Source organism: Watersipora subatra, chromosome 4 (genome assembly GCF_963576615.1).
Source record: "Watersipora subatra chromosome 4, tzWatSuba1.1, whole genome shotgun sequence".
Classification (NCBI taxonomy): Eukaryota; Metazoa; Bryozoa; class Gymnolaemata; order Cheilostomatida; family Watersiporidae; genus Watersipora; species Watersipora subatra.
This window is the reverse complement of record NC_088711.1, coordinates 9,413,362-9,432,395: the sequence shown is the minus strand read 5'-3', so window position 1 is coordinate 9,432,395 and position 19,034 is coordinate 9,413,362. Positions and strand designations below refer to the sequence as shown.

At 33.7% G+C, this 19,034-nt stretch overlaps 1 protein-coding gene across 1 annotated transcript in view; it reads left to right on the top strand.

The window, feature by feature from the left end:
* Positions 1–164: 164 nt before the first annotated feature.
* Positions 165–19,034, top strand: part of LOC137395263 (uncharacterized) — a 23,408-nt gene continuing 4,538 nt past the window's right edge. The window contains exons 1-8 of the mRNA XM_068082128.1: positions 165–356; positions 474–572; positions 1,184–1,285; positions 3,135–3,233; positions 4,412–4,509; positions 17,203–17,360; positions 17,485–17,705; positions 18,459–18,641. Of these exons, the coding sequence (XP_067938229.1) occupies positions 165–356; positions 474–572; positions 1,184–1,285; positions 3,135–3,233; positions 4,412–4,509; positions 17,203–17,360; positions 17,485–17,705; positions 18,459–18,641 (1,152 nt within the window). The remainder of the gene's footprint in view (positions 357–473; positions 573–1,183; positions 1,286–3,134; positions 3,234–4,411; positions 4,510–17,202; positions 17,361–17,484; positions 17,706–18,458; positions 18,642–19,034) is intronic.

The window sequence follows — 19,034 nt, the reverse complement described above, 5'->3', positions numbered from 1 at the left end:
AAATTTTATGCAATTAAATCTGTCTGATTGCATTTGGTGGCTAGCAGTGAATAGCTGAGAGTACTTGAGAGTTTAGTCTGGAGAATGCTGTAGGGCGCGAGTAACACCAGTAACACAGCAGATTCCTGGGGTAGGACACACTGGTTATTTCATCTCTTCTCAGCATGTATGTTTATTTGGACAGAAGAAGGCAAGGAAAGATACTAGAAGACTCAAAAATGTCTCTTGAGCAGAGACAAGCGAAAAGGATGCGTAGCAGATCTGCTGTCGTAAATCGAAAAGCGGATATGATCGAGCCAATCACGAGGGAGCCACCCAAAAGCAGCAAGTATGCTCACCTAAACAGTGTAGACAAGGTAGGGCTCATCAATAGCGACTCTATAGTTCATCCTAGCATTTAGAAATAATAAAGTTCTAGCTTTTGATGCTATATGTATGACTTGGTGTGCATCAGACTCAGCTTTGTGTTACAGCAAGGCTACACGGCCCTACACAGAGCGGTAGTGATGAAACAATACACTCTATGTCAGCAACTAGTCAGTAAGGGAGTTGACATCAACACAAAAACCTGGGTAAGTACTTGGGCGGTAGGAACGGTAGTGTGTAGGACACTTGTAGCTAGGCACGGTAGCGTGTATGACACTTGTAGTTTGGCACGGTAGCGTGTAGGACACTTGTAGTTTGGCATGGTATTGTATAGGCCACTTGTAGCTAAGCACGGTAGTGTGTAGGACACTTGTAGCTTGGCACGGTATCGTATAGGCCACTTTTCCGAGCATCAATACTTCCATCAGAAGCAAACACTTCTCTTCAAGCCTCCAGCCTTTGTAAATGTTAGATCAAATTCTATTTGCCTAATTAATATTTCAAATGAATTTGTGGCACGCAATTTGTATAAGTTTACCAACCCCTGCCTATATTATGCACATAGTTAAGAAAATCAAAAATCATTGCTGTCGGTCACTAGTGTATATCATTTTCTCACGGTTGTAAAAGTTAAAATTAGTATAAATATGTATACAGATATTTTAATCAATGACATATTGTAAATAGAACAAAAGACATACATGTAGATTCCAATCAATCCATTTGTTTGCTAAAATTAGACACACCGATGAACCTAAATGCATTTTTTGCTACTGAGATGGCAATTTAAAGGCTGCCCAATTCTGTGTTTGTCTAGAATGGAATGACAGCGCTCCATCTAGCAGCGAGGCACGGGGATATAGGGGCTGTCGAGATTTTACTTTCTTCAGACACCTGCAACCTTAACGCACAGGATAAGGTATTTTGCTAACCAGTGCTCCTACAAGACAAACTCACTAGCAAAATATATACTAGTTTATCATTTGCCAATCATTTGGCAGCTTAAAGTGGTTTCTTAGACAATATGTTATTTACCATATTGTATTTGGGGGAAAATAATACAATATAGGTAATAGTAATGCTTTTGTGGTTTTGAACTTGGCTGATGAAGTATTAAATTTTTGTGGCATCATATGTAAAATATTCAAAAATGATTAGGGCTGCCAATGAAAGCATATACAGGCTATATACAAGTCATGTAATATAGTATGTAGGCCTATACGGTATACAGTATATAGTATACAATATATATTATATAATTATATAGTATACTAGTATACAGTATAATATATACATACATATATATTGTATATATTATCAAAATAGGTCAACTTTTGCATGAACAATTGATAAGGTTCAAGCAGGCATTACAAGTTCAAATCCAATCAGTTCAAAAAATACTTGACTGCAAACTGTCACTCTAATGAAATCAACTGAATCATCTCTGAAAAGTTGGCCAACTGCCAAAAGGTTTCAATGTCAGCATCAAATCTGTCTACCAGCTACGTATACCTCTGTAATGTTTCGGTCGTCACCGCAATAGAGAAATGCCTGGATGAGGCTATCAGAGTCTCTTGAACTAAAGGTGTCAATAGGTCCATCTTCAACAACGACCTTGACCCTCAATGCGTCAACCGCGTCCTCTTTTTGTAAGTTTTCTGTTAGAGTATAGCATTATGATAATTTAGCCATAAGAATCAGAAAGCAGGATAAGATCTGTGCTGGTACATATGGCTTAGCTTTGTGGCTAGGACTATATAACTAGGGTACTATGACTAGGACTATATGACTAGGGTACTCTGACTAGTTCTATATGACTAGGGTACTTTGACTAGGACTATATGACTAGAGTACTTTGAATAGGACTATATGACTAGGGTACGTTGACTAGTACTATATGACTAAGGTACTTTTACTAGGACTAGATGACTAGAGTACTTTTACTAGGACTATATGACTAGGATACTTTGACTAGGACTATATTACTAGGGTACTCTGACTAGGACTATATGACTAGGGTACTTTGCCTAGTACTATATGACTAGGGTACTCTGGCTAGGATTATATGACTAGGGTACTTCTACTAGTACTATATGACTAGGGTACTTCTACTAGGAATATATCACTAGGGTACGTTGACTAGTACTATATGACTAGGGTACTTTGACTAGGACTATATGACTAGAGTACTTTGACTAAGACTAGGGTACTTTTGTTATGACCAAATGACTAGAGTACTTTTACCTCATCAATTTTGTGAGTGGTTTTATGGCCTCACACAGCTCATTACGAGAATCCAAAATAATAGATCTGTGAGTTACGAAAACTGCACTTATCGTACACGAGAGCAAGACCACTCGCTCTGGGTTGAAGCGATTTACTCAGCCAATTGACCAATAGCAGATCTTGACAAATATTTAATAATTTGTTATATATTAGTGTTATAGTGAGAGCAGTTCCATTAGTGCTAAGTTGGTAGCATTTGACTCAGCAAATTGACCAATAGCAGAGCACGATTAATTTTTTTCAGTGATTACAGGGATTTCTTGTATACTAGTTTCATCATGTGACCAGTTCTTTTTAAGCTTATTTTTGTTTGTTAACCATTAATTTTTACTTGCCCAATCAGCTCAATAATATTAATTTTAATGAAAAACAATCATGTTAATATTATGCCAGCTCCAAATAGATGGTCTCTTATCTTTTTGTTAGTTTAACGCTACGTTCTTCCACTACTGGTCCTTTTTCTCCTGTTTATAATTATTTAGAATGGTTGGACGGCTCTTCATCACTGCTCAATAAACAACCATTTGGTGATAGCTGAGATGCTGCTCATAGCTGGAGCCGACCCGACCCTGGCTGGCTTGGTAAGACTAGGTCCAATTTTTAATGCTACAAAAATGTGTGGAAGATGGTTTGAGACAGCCTTCGATGTCTCCTGTGGCTTACTTAAAATGGTTTAACCTAAAAACACCTGATACAGATCATTCGGAACTCATTCGCCTAAATTTAAGTTTACGAATTGAAGGGGTGACCCCACAGACCACCCTTTCAATTAGTTAATTGGCCAAGCCAGTTGATGTTACAATGCACCTTCTGCTTATAGAAGTAACACATGTCAAGCATAAACAATGTTGCTATCTTCATTTTGCTCTATATAAATTCATAACTTCTCAATAATGCCTGTGATAGTCGTAACTTGACCACTGAGGTACTGAGGCTATATTTCATGATCACTTATATCTTTATTAGTTGTAAAAAGAATTCTTGTCATTATATGTCTACTATTTTAATGGATGTATAACTTGTTATTTACACTGGTAATCATCAACTAAATCATGTTTTCAATTACATGCCAAAAGGAAAAAATAAAAAGACAGAAATCAGGAATTATTGAATGAGTTGAACAGACGTGTTTTAAAAGTTAGTAATCTAATAGTATTGTGGAGCCAGGATAATGAATTGTAGGTTGTAGTAACATAAAGTTTATAAACTGAAACATACAATGGTGGATGTGGTATGTTGGAGTCACGGAATAGAAAATGATGTTTGTCATGTGTCAATAACTTTTAAAAACTAAAATTGTACTTTCATCGCTAACAGATTTAATCAATCGAATGAAAGTGATGCAAAAGCGCTCTAAGCAGACACCAACAGGTTAGACTAGATGCGCGTGTCACTCACAACAAATGACAAAACACTGAAACCATGGCTCGTGTCACCATCTTTTGACAAAGCACAGAAATCTTCCTCTCCTCAACAGAGACAAATTGTAGTGTGTTTTGCTTACCTTCTTTATAGTGGGTTCATGAAGGCAGGCTTGATGGCTGCGGGTGTTAGTACTGTGTGACCAAATAAACAGGCTTGTTTAATTATAACACACACCAGCGGGTATTAGTGAACTCTCTGCATGTAATCCATGTTAAAACACGTTAGCAAATATTTGACTTGCCTACATTTGGTGGTTTAGTCTACAGGAGCCAGTGAAGTGTTTGTTCAGTGACACTTCGCTATTTATATTTTGTCTGCTGTGATATTTCAACAGGAAGGTGAGTTACCGGCAGATCTGGCACCTATTAATGAAATGAGAAATTTACTGGTAAAGTTTATGGATTGTACAAGTTCCAAAAACAAAGGAGAATGGTGAGTGCTTTATTGTCACTTATTATTAATATTATTGTTGTTATTGTTAAAGATAACTTTTGAAGATGAATTCTTATTAGGAAAAATACCTTTTAATAAGGCTCTTATATCATGAAAACATTATCACTGGCTTATGAAATGAGAAATAATGTATTATGGCAATAAGTTGGAGCTTGTGGAGAGAGAAGCATGAAAAGAGATAGATATAGAGAGAGATATAGAGATGATAATAGAGATATAGAGATGTAGAGATATAGAGATAATAATAGAGATTTAGAGAGATAGAGATGTAGAGATATAGAGATAATAATAGAGATTTAGAGATATAGAGATATAGAGAGATAGAGATAATAATAGAGATATAGAGATGTAGAGATATATAGATAATAATAGAGATTTAGAGAGATAGAGAGATAGAGATGTAGAGATATAGAGATAATAATAGAGATTTAGAGAGATAGAGATGTAGAGATATAGAGATAATAATAGAGATTTAGAGATATAGAGATATAGAGAGATAGAGATAATAATAGAGAGATAGAGAGATAGAGATGTAGAGATATATAGATAATAATAGAGATTTAGAGAGATAGAGATGTAGAGATATATAGATAATAATAGAGATTTAGAGAGATAGAGATGTAGAGAGATAGAGATAATAATAGAGATATAGAGATGTAGAGATATAAAGATAATAATAGAGATATAGAGATTTAGAGAGATAGAGATGTAGAGATATAGAGATAATAATAGAGATTTAGAGATATAGAGATATAGAGATGTAGAGATATATAGAGGTATAGAGATAGAGGGATAGATAGAGGTATAGAATTGAATCCTATTGAGCCTATTGAATCCATTGCATTCGGTGTGGCTTAATGGTTACATTTGCTGTCTTCAGCTCTAGAAGTCCCGAGATCAAATCCAGTGCTATGTGGATTTTTTATGGCTAGATTTTAATTGCTATAACCGGACACAGGGTTTAACAAAAAGACAAGCACTGAGATTTATATATATATATATATATATATATATATATATATATATATATATATATATATATATATATATATAGATTGTTATAGCAACCCTTTTTATGATATATTACATTCATATATATCATATTACTACACAATTGTTAAGAGTGTTCTTCAATACGGTGTCTATTTTATAGCAACACGCTAAACAAACAAAAATAAATCTACCGTAAGTTGTGGCACGCGGGTCAACCTGGTATATAAGTCATCCTCAAGATTTTAAGCAGAAAACTGTGACTTAGGCTTATGCCTGCCATCTAAGTTGACCAATAAAATGCTGAGCTACCAGTGACTAAAATATTATCTAAGTCTAGGTTATTTAACCCTTTGGCTCCACCGTCAAAAAAATGAAATATGACACTGGTTTACGCTGAGGGTAGTTGAGTGTACGATCTCTTCAAACAACAATACAGCAGCAAGGAAGCATGGAGTGAATAAAAAGCTGGTTCCTGACTGGAACAAAAATGCAGCTTTTCTTAAAAAGAAATGTGCTGCAAGAGCAAGTATTTGCCACTGACCTGAGGTGGAAAACGACTTAAAAATCTTGGTCAATGAAAACTGAATATAGGCATACAGTTACCAGAAATGGTACATGAACTCAAACACTGAAATGTACCAAAGCGCCTCTAAATGAAACAAAAGGATTTACAGCAACTGTAAACTGGTGTTCTCAGTTTGTGAAAAAGATTTAGGCTGAAAGAAAAGATTGAAATTGCATAAAAATAACTCCCTGCAGACGTCCAAAAAAGTTACAAATCTTCTTAAATTCATCATTGGATTGAGGAAGGAGTATGACTGCCCATAGTGTCAGATCAGTAACATGGATGCAACCTCGGGATTTTTGTATACTTCGCAAAAAACAGTTGAGACAAAAGGCAAAAAGACAATTTCTGTAAAAAGTGTAGGTCATAAAAAACCATGTTCACAGATGTTCTAAGTTGCCTTGGAGATGGAACAAAATTTAAACCAATGGTTAAATTAAAAACAACCAAGCAAAAAATGATGTTTTCTATAAATGCTTTTGTTCATCAACATGAAAACAGTTGGACGAATGAAGGAGAGGTTGATTTACGGATCAACAATGTATGGAATAGTCATCCAGGTGGTTTACTTTGGGAAAAGAAATTTTTAGCATGAGACACGCTTCGTTCACAATTAACAAAAAATATCAAGGAACACTTGCAGGGAAGCGATATTTACTGCTGAAATTTTAGGTGAGAGATGCCTCTGCCTCTCCATATTTGTTTAAATAAATCCTTTTAAAACAATATTCGTTCAGAGTGAAATAAATGGATGGTGGAGGGCGAAAAGTAATTTACAAAAAGGGTTGCAATATGTGTACTTCACCACCAGAAGTGATGTGCAACCATACCTGCCAATTCTCACCCATTGGGCGTGAGACTCACGCAATCACCCTAAAGAAAAAATGAAAATGCGTGAGAGATGCGTGAGATTTTTGCCCCAATTTCCATAATTTTATGTATACTATCATTGATACATCAAATGCCCCAAAACCAACTCTCACACATTGCCCCACTCTTGGATTGGCAGGCCTGTGTGCAACTTTGCGGTAATTTTTAAGCAACCTATAAAATCATATTGTAATTATATTTTATAGCTTGTGAGTAGTATATAGAGAGCAGATCTACACATAAAAGTGACGGATCCAGCGGGGGGATAGAAAAAGGGGGTTGTGAATTAAATTGGCTAGGGGTGTAGATTGAATCGTGTGGAGTTGAATGAGATGTTGGGGTTTGGGGGGAAATTGTGGTGTAGAGTAGGGGGTTGAATTCGAGGGGTTACGGATCCGCTCCTGGCGTAATCGGCGGATTATCTGTGGATGAGTCATCGGATTAGCGGGGGATGAGTCATCCGATTGAACGCGGATTATCGGGGGATTAGTCGGGGGAATCGTCGCGGATTAGTCGGGCGAATCGTCGCCGATTATCGGTGGAATAGTGGGGGTGAATATCTGGGACATCGAGGGCTGGATGGTTTTCCGGAGTGGATCTCGCGGATTATCGAGGAGAGCGAGAGATTACCTAGCGGATGAGTGAGGGGGTTAATATCTGGGACACCGAGGGGTTGATTTTCCGGAGATTGTTATATATTTGAAACATTGAATATATATGAGAAAGTGTTTATGTACAAAGTTATTTTTTGAAGATTTGATGATTTTGTAATGTTGAAGCTCCTTGAATGGTTAAGAATTTTAAGGAATTTATTTTCGGTTTTTTTTTTTGTATTTTTTTGTATGTAAGATTGAAATTTGTTGGAGAAATTAATATGTTGAATGAAAGATCAGTTTTATTACAAAATTATTCACTTTAAAAGATATATTTATATGTATTATTCATTATTTCCATCATCATTTTGTTTCAATAAAAATAAAATAGTTTATGTTTAACTTGAAATATATGAAAATATTCAAGTAGATAGGACACAATAAAGATAATATAGTATAAATGAAACATTGAATATATACATAAGAAAATGTTCATGTACAATCTTTATCAGTACTTTATAATAATTGTACATATACTTAGTCTCTGTACTTTATTAACACACCTGATGATCTCTTACAGCACTTTATAATAATTGTACAAATACTTATTCTCAGTACTTTATTAACACTCCTAATGATCTCTTACAGCACTTTATAATAATTATACATATACTTATTCTCTGTACTTTATTAACACACCTGATGATCTCTTACAGCACTTTATAATAATTGTACATATACTTATTCTCAGTACTTTATTAACACACCTGATGATCTCTTACTACACTTTATAATAATTGTACACATACTTATTATCTGTACTTTGTTAACACACCTGGTGATCTCTTAGAGCACTTTATAATAATTGTACACATACTTATTCTCTGTACTTTATTAACACTCTTGATGATCTCTTACTACACTTTATAATAATTGTACACATACTTATTATCTGTACTTTGTTAACACACCTGGTGATCTCTTACAGCACTTTATAATAATTGTACATATACTTATTCTCTGTACTTTATTAACACCCCTAATGATCTCTTACAGCACTTTATAATAATTGTACATATACTTATTCTCTGTACTTTATTAACACTCTTGATGATCTCTTACAGCACTTTATAATAATTGTACATATACTTAATATCTGTACTTTATTAACACTCTTGATGAACTCTTACAGCACTTTATAATAATTGTACATATACTTATTATCTGTACTTTAATAACACTCCTGATGATCTCTTACTACACTTTATAATAATTGTACATATACTTATTCTCTGTACTTTATTAACACTCCTGATGATCTCTGACAGCACTTTATAATAATTGTACATATACTTATTCTCTGTACTTTATTAACACTCTTGATGATCTTTTACAGCACTTTATAATAATTGTACATATACTTATTCTCTGTACTTTATTAACACTCTTGATGATCTCTTACAGCACTTTATAATAATTGTACACATACTTATTCTCAGTACTTTATTAACACTCCTGATGATCTTTTACAGCACTTTAGAATAATTGTACACATACTTATTCTCTGTACTTTATTAACACTCTTGATGATCTCTTACTACACTTTATAATAATTGTACACATACTTATTCTCTGTATTTTATTAACACTCTTGATGGACTTTTACTACACTTTATAATAATTGTACACATACTTATTCTCTGTACTTTTTTACCACACCTGATGATCTCTTACAGCACTTTATAATAATTGTACATATACTTATTCTCAGTACTTTATTAACACTCTTGATGATCTCTTACAGCACTTTAAAATAATTGTACATATACTTATTCTCAGTACTTTATTAACACTCTTGATGATCTCTTACAGCACTTTATAATAATTGTACACATACTTATTCTCAGTACTTTATTAACACTCCTAATGATCTCTTACAGTACTTTATAATAATTGTACATATACTTATTCTCTGTACTTTATTAACACTCTTGATGATCTCTTACAGCACTTTATAATAATTGTACACATACTTATTCTCAGTACTTTATTAACACTCCTGATGATCTCTTAATACACTTTATAATAATTGTACATATACTTATTCTCTGTACTTTATTAACACTCTTGATGATCTCTTACTACACTTTATAATAATTGTACATATACTTATTCTCAGTACTTTATTAACACTCCTGATGATCTCTTACAGCACTTTATAATAATTGTACATATACTTATTCTCAGTACTTTATTAACACTCTTGATGACCTCTTACAGCACTTTATAATAATTGTACCTATACTTATTCTCAGTACTTTATTAACACTCTTGATGATCTCTTACAGCACTTTATAATAATTGTACATATACTTATTCTCTGTACTTTATTAACACTCCTGATGATCTCTTACAGCACTTTATAATAATTGTACATATACTTATTCTCTGTACTTTATTAACACTCTTGATGATCTCTTAATACACTTTATAATAATTGTACATATACTTATTCTCTGTACTTTATTAACACTCTTGATGATCTCTTACTACACTTTATAATAATTGTACATATACTTATTCTCAGTACTTTATTAACACTCCTGATGATCTCTTACAGCACTTTATAATAATTGTACATATACTTATTCTCAATACTTTATTAACACTCTTGATGATCTCTTACAGCACTTTATAATAATTGTACATATACTTAATATCTGTACTTTATTAACACTCTTGATGAACTCTTACAGCACTTTATAATAATTGTACATATACTTATTATCTGTACTTTGTTAACACACCTGATGATCTCTTACAACACTTTATAATAATTGTACATATACTTATTCTCTGTACTTTATTAACACTCTTGATGATCTCTTACAGCACTTTATAATAATTGTACATATACTTAATATCTGTACTTTATTAACACTCTTGATGAACTCTTACAGAACTTTATAATAATTGTACATATACTTATTATCTGTACTTTAATAACACTCCTGATGATCTCTTACTACACTTTATAATAATTGTACATATACTTATTCTCTGTACTTTATTAACAATCCTGATGATCTCTGACAGCACTTTATAATAATTGTACATATACTTATTCTCTGTACTTTATTAACACTCTTGATGATCTCTTACAGCACTTTATAATAATTGTACATATACTTATTCTCTGTACTTTATTAATACTCCTGATGTTCTCTTACAGCACTTTATAATAATTGTACACATACTTATTCTCAGTACTTTATTAACACTCCTGGTGATCTTTTACAGCACTTTAGAATAATTGTACACATACTTATTCTCTGTACTTTATTAACACTCTTGATGATCTCTTACTACACTTTATAATAATTGTACACATACTTATTCTCTGTATTTTATTAACACTCTTGATGGTCTTTTACTACACTTTATAATAATTGTACATATACTTATTCTCTGTACTTTATTAACACTCTTGATGATCTCTTACAGCACTTTATAATAATTGTACATATACTTATTCTCTGTACTTTATTAATACTCCTGATGTTCTCTTACAGCACTTTATAATAATTGTACACATACTTATTCTCAGTACTTTATTAACACTCCTGATGATCTCTTACAGTACTTTATAATAATTGTACATATACTTATTCTCTGTACTTTATTAACACTCTTGATGATCTCTTACAGCACTTTATAATAATTGTACATATACTTATTCTCTGTACTTTATTAACACTCCTGATCTTTAATTAAATTAAACTAGTAGACTTGCTAGCATCACATTCTAACTGATATCTTCAAAATATGGAAAAGACTGTGAAGTGATATATAATACACAATCTTTCGATAAAATCATGACAAAATACTTTTGGTAAAGAGAACCCTGTTATCATTCATCAATCTTTGAGAGAATAAATGATACATACTACATTTATTCAAAACAATACATATATTCATTTTCTTTATATTCTCTTCAAAACGAATACTTACCTATACCTACCTTAGTACAATTCCTCCATCTGTCCATTGGGCCTTCTTTTTTTTTTTGCTCATCCCTCTATTTACTGGGCAAGAGACTGTTATGGAATGGTTAAGCCAAACCAAACAGGAGAATTCCATAGGCAAGCCTAGGAAAACACTCAGGTCGATTGCCAAGGCGCTTGTCCACACGACAGCCTGAACACAGCGACACTCAACGAACTTAATCGCGAGTAGCCGGCTAACAGAATTCTAGCTGAAGCATACAAGCCTTATGGTATCAACGCTTGATTGCCCCAAAATCTCAATCTGTATATAAGTAGGCATCAGGAGCAGGACTAAGTGATGAAAAGGAAAATTACACTGAGCAAGCTTCTTATACAGAGTATTGAAGAATAGTGGCGTATCCAACAGAATCAATGAAGCGAAAATAGTAAACAGATTTTCGCGAAATTGAATTTCGCGAAAGTGAATTTCGCGAAATTGGATTTCGCGAAATTACACATTATATATATTATATAGTCAACTTTCGCGAAATTGTATTTCGCGAAAGTGAATTTCGCGAAATTGGATTTCGCGAAATTACACATTATATATATTATATAGTCAACTTTCGCGAAATTGAATTTCGTGAAAGTGAATTTCGCGAAATTGGATTTCGCGAAATTACACATTATATATATTATATAGTCAACTTTCGCGAAATTGAATTTCGCGAAAGTGAATTTCGCGAAATTGGATTTCGCGAAATTGGATTTCGCGAAATTACACATATAATATATATGTGTAATTTCGCGAAATCCAATTTCGCGAAATCCAATTTCGCGAAATCCAATTTCGCGAAATTCACTTTCGCGAAATTCAATTTCGCGAAAGTTGACTATATAATATATATGTGTAATTTCGCGAAATCCAATTTCGCGAAATCCAATTTCGCGAAATTCACTTTCGCGAAATTCAATTTCGCGAAAGTTGACTATATAATATATACAATGTGTAATTTCGCGAAATCCAATTTCGCGAAATTCACTTTCGCGAAATTCAATTTCGCGAAAATCTGTTTACTATTTTCGCTTCATTGATTCTGTTGGATACGCCACTATTCTTCAATACTCTGTATAAGAAGCTTGCTCAGTGTAATTTTCCTTTTCATCACTAAAGCCTGGTTCCCATATACGTCGCAAAGCACCGGCGGTAATATCGCGCAGCAAAACACTTGCGGTGTTCGGCGCAGTTTAATGTTCACATAAAAACCACATCGTTAATAATATCGTAAACAAAATTGCGTAATCAAATAAAATGTTCCCTCGACATGCCGTTCTTATAATGGTGACCTTTACCCGTACAGTGCATTTCGGGAAGGTTTTGCCTGCGGCCGTTTGCGAAATTTGAACAGCGCTAAACTATTGCGATGCCGCCGGCAACTACCGGCGATCCTCGGCGGTCCTCGGCGCATACGTTCCCATTTCATCGCTAATAGCCTGCGGTGTGTCGCCGGTGCTTTGCGACGTATATGGGAACCAGGCTTTAGTCCTGCTCCTGATGCCTACTTATATACAGATTGAGATTTTGGGGCAATCGAGCGTTGATACCATAAGGCTTGTATGCTTCAGCTAGAATTCTGTTAGCCGGCTACTCGCGATTAAGTTCGTTGAGTGTCGCTGTGTTCAGGCTGTCGTGTGGACAAGCGCCTTGGCAATCGACCTGAGTGTTTTCCTAGGCTTGCCTATGGAATTCTCCTGTTTGGTTTGGCTTAACCATTCCATAACAGTCTCTTGCCCAGTAAATAGAGGGATGAGCAAAAAAAAGAAGGCCCAATGGACAGATGGAGGAATTGTACTAAGGTAGGTATAGGTAAGTATTCGTTTTGAAGAGAATATAAAGAAAATGAATATATGTATTGTTTTGAATAAATGTAGTATGTATCATTTATTCTCTCAAAGATTGATGAATGATAACAGGGTTCTCTTTACCAAAAGTATTTTGTCATGATTTTATCGAAAGATTGTGTATTATATATCACTTCACAGTCTTTTCCATATTTTGAAGATATCAGTTAGAATGTGATGCTAGCAAGTCTACTAGTTTAATTTAATTAAAGATCAGGAGTGTTAATAATGTACAGAGAATAAGTATATGTACAATTATTATAAAGTGCTGTAAGAGATCATCAAGAGTGTTAATAAAGTACTGAGAATAAGTATATGTACAATTATTATAAAGTGCTGTAAGAGATCATCAGGTGTGGTAAAAAAGTACAGAGAATAAGTATGTGTACAATTATTATAAAGTGTAGTAAAAGACCATCAAGAGTGTTAATAAAATACAGAGAATAAGTATGTGTACAATTATTATAAAGTGTAGTAAGAGATCATCAAGAGTGTTAATAAAGTACAGAGAATAAGTATGTGTACAATTATTCTAAAGTGCTGTAAAAGATCATCAGGAGTGTTAATAAAGTACTGAGAATAAGTATGTGTACAATTATTATAAAGTGCTGTAAGAGAACATCAGGAGTATTAATAAAGTACAGAGAATAAGTATATGTACAATTATTATAAAGTGCTGTAAGAGATCATCAAGAGTGTTAATAAAGTACAGATATTAAGTATATGTACAATTATTATAAAGTGCTGTAAGAGATCATCAAGAGTGTTAATAAAGTACAGAGAATAAGTATATGTACAATTATTATAAAGTGCTGTAAGAGATCATTAGGGGTGTTAATAAAGTACAGAGAATAAGTATATGTACAATTATTATAAAGTGCTGTAAGAGATCACCAGGTGTGTTAACAAAGTACAGATAATAAGTATGTGTACAATTATTATAAAGTGTAGTAAGAGATCATCAAGAGTGTTAATAAAGTACAGAGAATAAGTATGTGTACAATTATTATAAAGTGCTGTAAGAGATCACCAGGTGTGTTAACAAAGTACAGATAATAAGTGTGTGTACAATTATTATAAAGTGTAGTAAGAGATCATCAGGTGTGTTAATAAAGTACTGAGAATAAGTATATGTACAATTATTATAAAGTGCTGTAAGAGATCATCAGGTGTGTTAATAAAGTACAGAGAATAAGTATATGTATAATTATTATAAAGTGCTGTAAGAGATCATTAGGAGTGTTAATAAAGTACTGAGAATAAGTATTTGTACAATTATTATAAAGTGCTGTAAGAGATCATCAGGTGTGTTAATAAAGTACAGAGAATAAGTATATGTACAATTATTATAAAGTACTGATAAAGATTGTACATGAACATTTTCTTATGTATATATTCAATGTTTCATTTATACTATATTATCTTTATTGTGTCCTATCTACTTGAATATTTTCATATATTTCAAGTTAAACATAAACTATTTTATTTTTATTGAAACAAAATGATGATGGAAATAATGAATAATACATATAAATATATCTTTTAAAGTGAATAATTTTGTAATAAAACTGATCTTTCATTCAACATATTAATTTCTCCAACAAATTTCAATCTTACATACAAAAAAATACAAAAAAAAAACCGAAAATAAATTCCTTAAAATTCTTAACCATTCAAGAGCTTCAACATTACAAAATCATCAAATCTTCAAAAAATAACTTTGTACATAAACACTTTCTCATATATATTCAATGTTTCAAATATATAACATTCTCCGGAAAATCAACCCCTCGGTGTCCCAGATATTAACCCCCTCACTCATCCGCTAGGTAATCTCTCGCTCTCCTCGATAATCCGCGAGATCCACTCCGGAAAACCATCCAGCCCTCGATGTCCCAGATATTCACCCCCACTATTCCACCGATAATCGGCGACGATTCGCCCGACTAATCCGCGACGATTCCCCCGACTAATCCCGCGATAATCCGCGTTCAATCGGATGACTCATCCCCCGCTAATCCGATGACTCATCCACAGATAATCCGCCGATTACGCCAGGAGCGGATCCGTAACCCCTCGAATTCAACCCCCTACTCTACACCACAATTTCCCCCCAAACCCCAACATCTCATTCAACTCCACACGATTCAATCTACACCCCTAGCCAATTTAATTCACAACCCCCTTTTTCTATCCCCCCGCTGGATCCGTCACTTTTATGTGTAGATCTGCTCTCTATATACTACTCTTGTGTAAACTCAATTAACAGACATTTTGTATCATTGAACTCTCATTACTAATATGAAACTATACAGAGCACATGCGTACTACAATTAGAGGGTAGTAGTTGTTTCTCTGGTCACCTAGAGTTAAATGGTGTTACCGTCGGTGTTTACATGGTGTCATCTGTTGGGTACAATATGTACTGTGACCTTAATAGAATTCAAAATTTATTTTATATCAATTTCTGCCGGTACCTTTTGCATACGATTCTTTGGTAAAGGTTTTGTATTTTGGCCGTATAAGTTGACGTCTAGATTTGAAAAGATTTTTTTAGCTTAAAAGTCAACTTTTAATAGCGATAAATAATGACATGTAGGTCTATTCATTTGTTGCATGGGGGACAAGTTTCCTGTTGCTCAAGCGCAGCTCATGGTCGACCTGGACATGAATATTAATTGTGTACTTTGAACACTTGCTTGTTGTTGTCTATAAGTGAATGATCTGACTTCCTTATCACTATTATTGCATACATAAATAAGTAATCGTTACCTTCCTGTTAGTTTGTCAGAGATCTTTCCAGAACAGTTAGTTTGTTATATCAATGTTAAATAGAACACTCAACCTGTTTACATTTAAACAGTTTGAGTGTTCTATTTAAGTTAAACAGTTGAACTGCTGACGCAACTTTGTCAGATGACTATGCTAAAGAGAACCAAGCAACACAATTGAGTAAGAAGTAATAGATTTAGCAACTCTCAAGGAAGTTGGTTTAAACTGAGCTTGCTTCATTTGACTATATACTTAAAAAATGTTTGGCAGACGACTCCAAGATCCTTTCCAATTTTAAATAAAATTGGTTAGTTGTTTTTTTTTTGCTTTCTAATGCTACCGTTTTTTTCTGCTCAACTTTAGTAAACACATATTCAGCAGCATTTTGGAAATTTCACTGAGTTAGTGTTCATTTGTGGGGATTCATAGAAAGTTACCAGCTCTTAAAAGGCATGCACCATAATACATGGATTGCCTAATCAGCTATTCTGCAAATGCCGGCTAAATGAACAGTTTACAAGTTCTACTAGCAATAAATCATTTGAATTGATATGAAAATATGTTACGGCTTGCAAGAGATTTTGTTATAAATAATAATTTAAATGGTGTGATTTGTAGGATATCAAACTACAGAATTAAGTAGTTCCTTAAATTATGGCTACCAAAAGCATGTTATTAAAATTCTTATATTATTATAGCGCTGAAGATAATAAAGATGAATTAAAACTTGTGTCAATTTTTCAACTAAATAGGTATTATAAATACAGAGCTTAAAAAGTAAGGTTGTGCCTAAAGCATGTCCATGTCTGTGTTTGTTTATAGGAGTAAAATGTGTAACGAGAAGACAACATCTATTACCCACGATACAAACGATGCAAATCTATATTGGCCTCTTCATGCACTTATAAGATTATTCTAATCAATGTCATTTGTATCTAAAAATAACAGTAAAATTGATGAGACAAATGATGCACATGTTTGACACTTTTAGTGGAGAGATCAAGAAATGTCTGGTGATACCAAGGAAAGGCTGTGTGTTGAAGCAAGAGGAACTGGGAATAGAAATGGAGGTTCCAAAATTTTCTCTCTCTACCTCCATGTTTTTTATATCTAAAAGAACTCCTGCAACTTGCTGTGCAGTTGAGCTAGGTTAGTGTGATAGATTATTCCTGCATCAGCAAAAGACCAATTAACTATGGTAAAGCATGAGCACTGAAAAGATTGTGAAATGTAAGATATTTTCAAACCTTTAATAAAATGCGTGTACTTCCAGGTCAGAGTGAAGTTCTCGTCAGTGATGTCTATGAATTTTGGCCTCGAAATGTTCACTTTAACATACCAGTTCAACTAGAGATCACGTGTTACCCCGTGAATGAGGGAGAGGAAGTGGTTCTGAAAATAAATGGAGAGAGAGAAGTTCCGGTGTTCAAGGACAAGCAGCCGCTGACTTACGCTAATAGAAGAATGTCTGTTCACCGACCGTCTCTGGAAGGAGTACGTACAGCAGCGTCTCTTTTATTTGTTCTAGGCATCTCATCTATTCACTGTAACACTCGCATGGGGAGAAGTCACTACATGATGCACATTGACACTGATCATTTGAAGTCTTAACTACTACATCGGTGTGCTTATATAATTTACATGTTACAAGTTACATGTTATATGTTACAAATTATATGATATATGTTACAAGTTGTATGTTATATGCTACGAGTTGTATGTTATATGCTACAAGTTATATGTTACATGTTACAAATTATATGCTGTATGTTACAAATTATATGCTATGTGCTACGAGTTGTATGTTATATGCTACAAGTTATATGTTATATGTTACAAATTATATGCTACAAGTTATATGTTAAACGTTACTAGTTCAATGTTACAAGTTGTATGTTATATGCTACAAGTTATATGTTACATGTTACAAGTTATATATTATATGTTACAAGCTATATATTATATGTTATGTGCTACATGTTATAAGTTGTATGTTACATATTACAAGTTATATGCTATATGTTTTAAGTTGGGTGACTGAGAAAAGCAATATTGAGTAACCATAGCAACCACTGTTTGATGATTCGTTTTGAAAACTGTTTGAGAATAACTATTTTTACTTTACTTCATAAAAGTATCATGTTAGAAAAGCTCAGAGTTATTTTTAAGGAGTTGATAACTCTAAACATTTCTTATATTCCTAACCGCTCTGTCTCAAACAACTCAAATGATGCCATTTACTTGCAGCAGGAGATTAAACACAGGTTCTTGATCACGGAACTAGGCCGAATGTATGTCGTCTCCAGACTGCACAAAGAGACTTACAAAGTGCAACTGATCGGCACGTCTGTACAGCACTCTGAGTTGCCTCATCTTTCAGTAACTGTACCGAAGAATGGCCTCAGCTCGCCTGCAACCATCTCCTTCCAGGTTTGCTCATAAGTGATAATGATAATGCAGAGGTTGTGACTCGAAGCATTTAGTATGAATTCAATGACTCAGCAGTTAGCGATGTCTAGACTAAATAAATGAATGTGTAGCTGAATTCGTTGATGAAAGATTTACAGGTTGTAGTGACAACAGCGATCAGAACTTTTTAAAAGTTTGTAAAAGTTGTTTTAAGGCTAAAGGAAAAGGAGCTCAGTCTAACTAACTGCATACCATTTGTACAGTCTTTTGCTTTTTCAGCGACTAGTTGCTCTCGCTTGATGAGAAAGTCTGGACTAACAAAAAACATGTTCTTACAAGAAAGGTGTTATGTATGATAATTAGAATGTAGAGACAATGTTTGTTTTGATCTTGCAAGTTTTGAAAACTATAAAA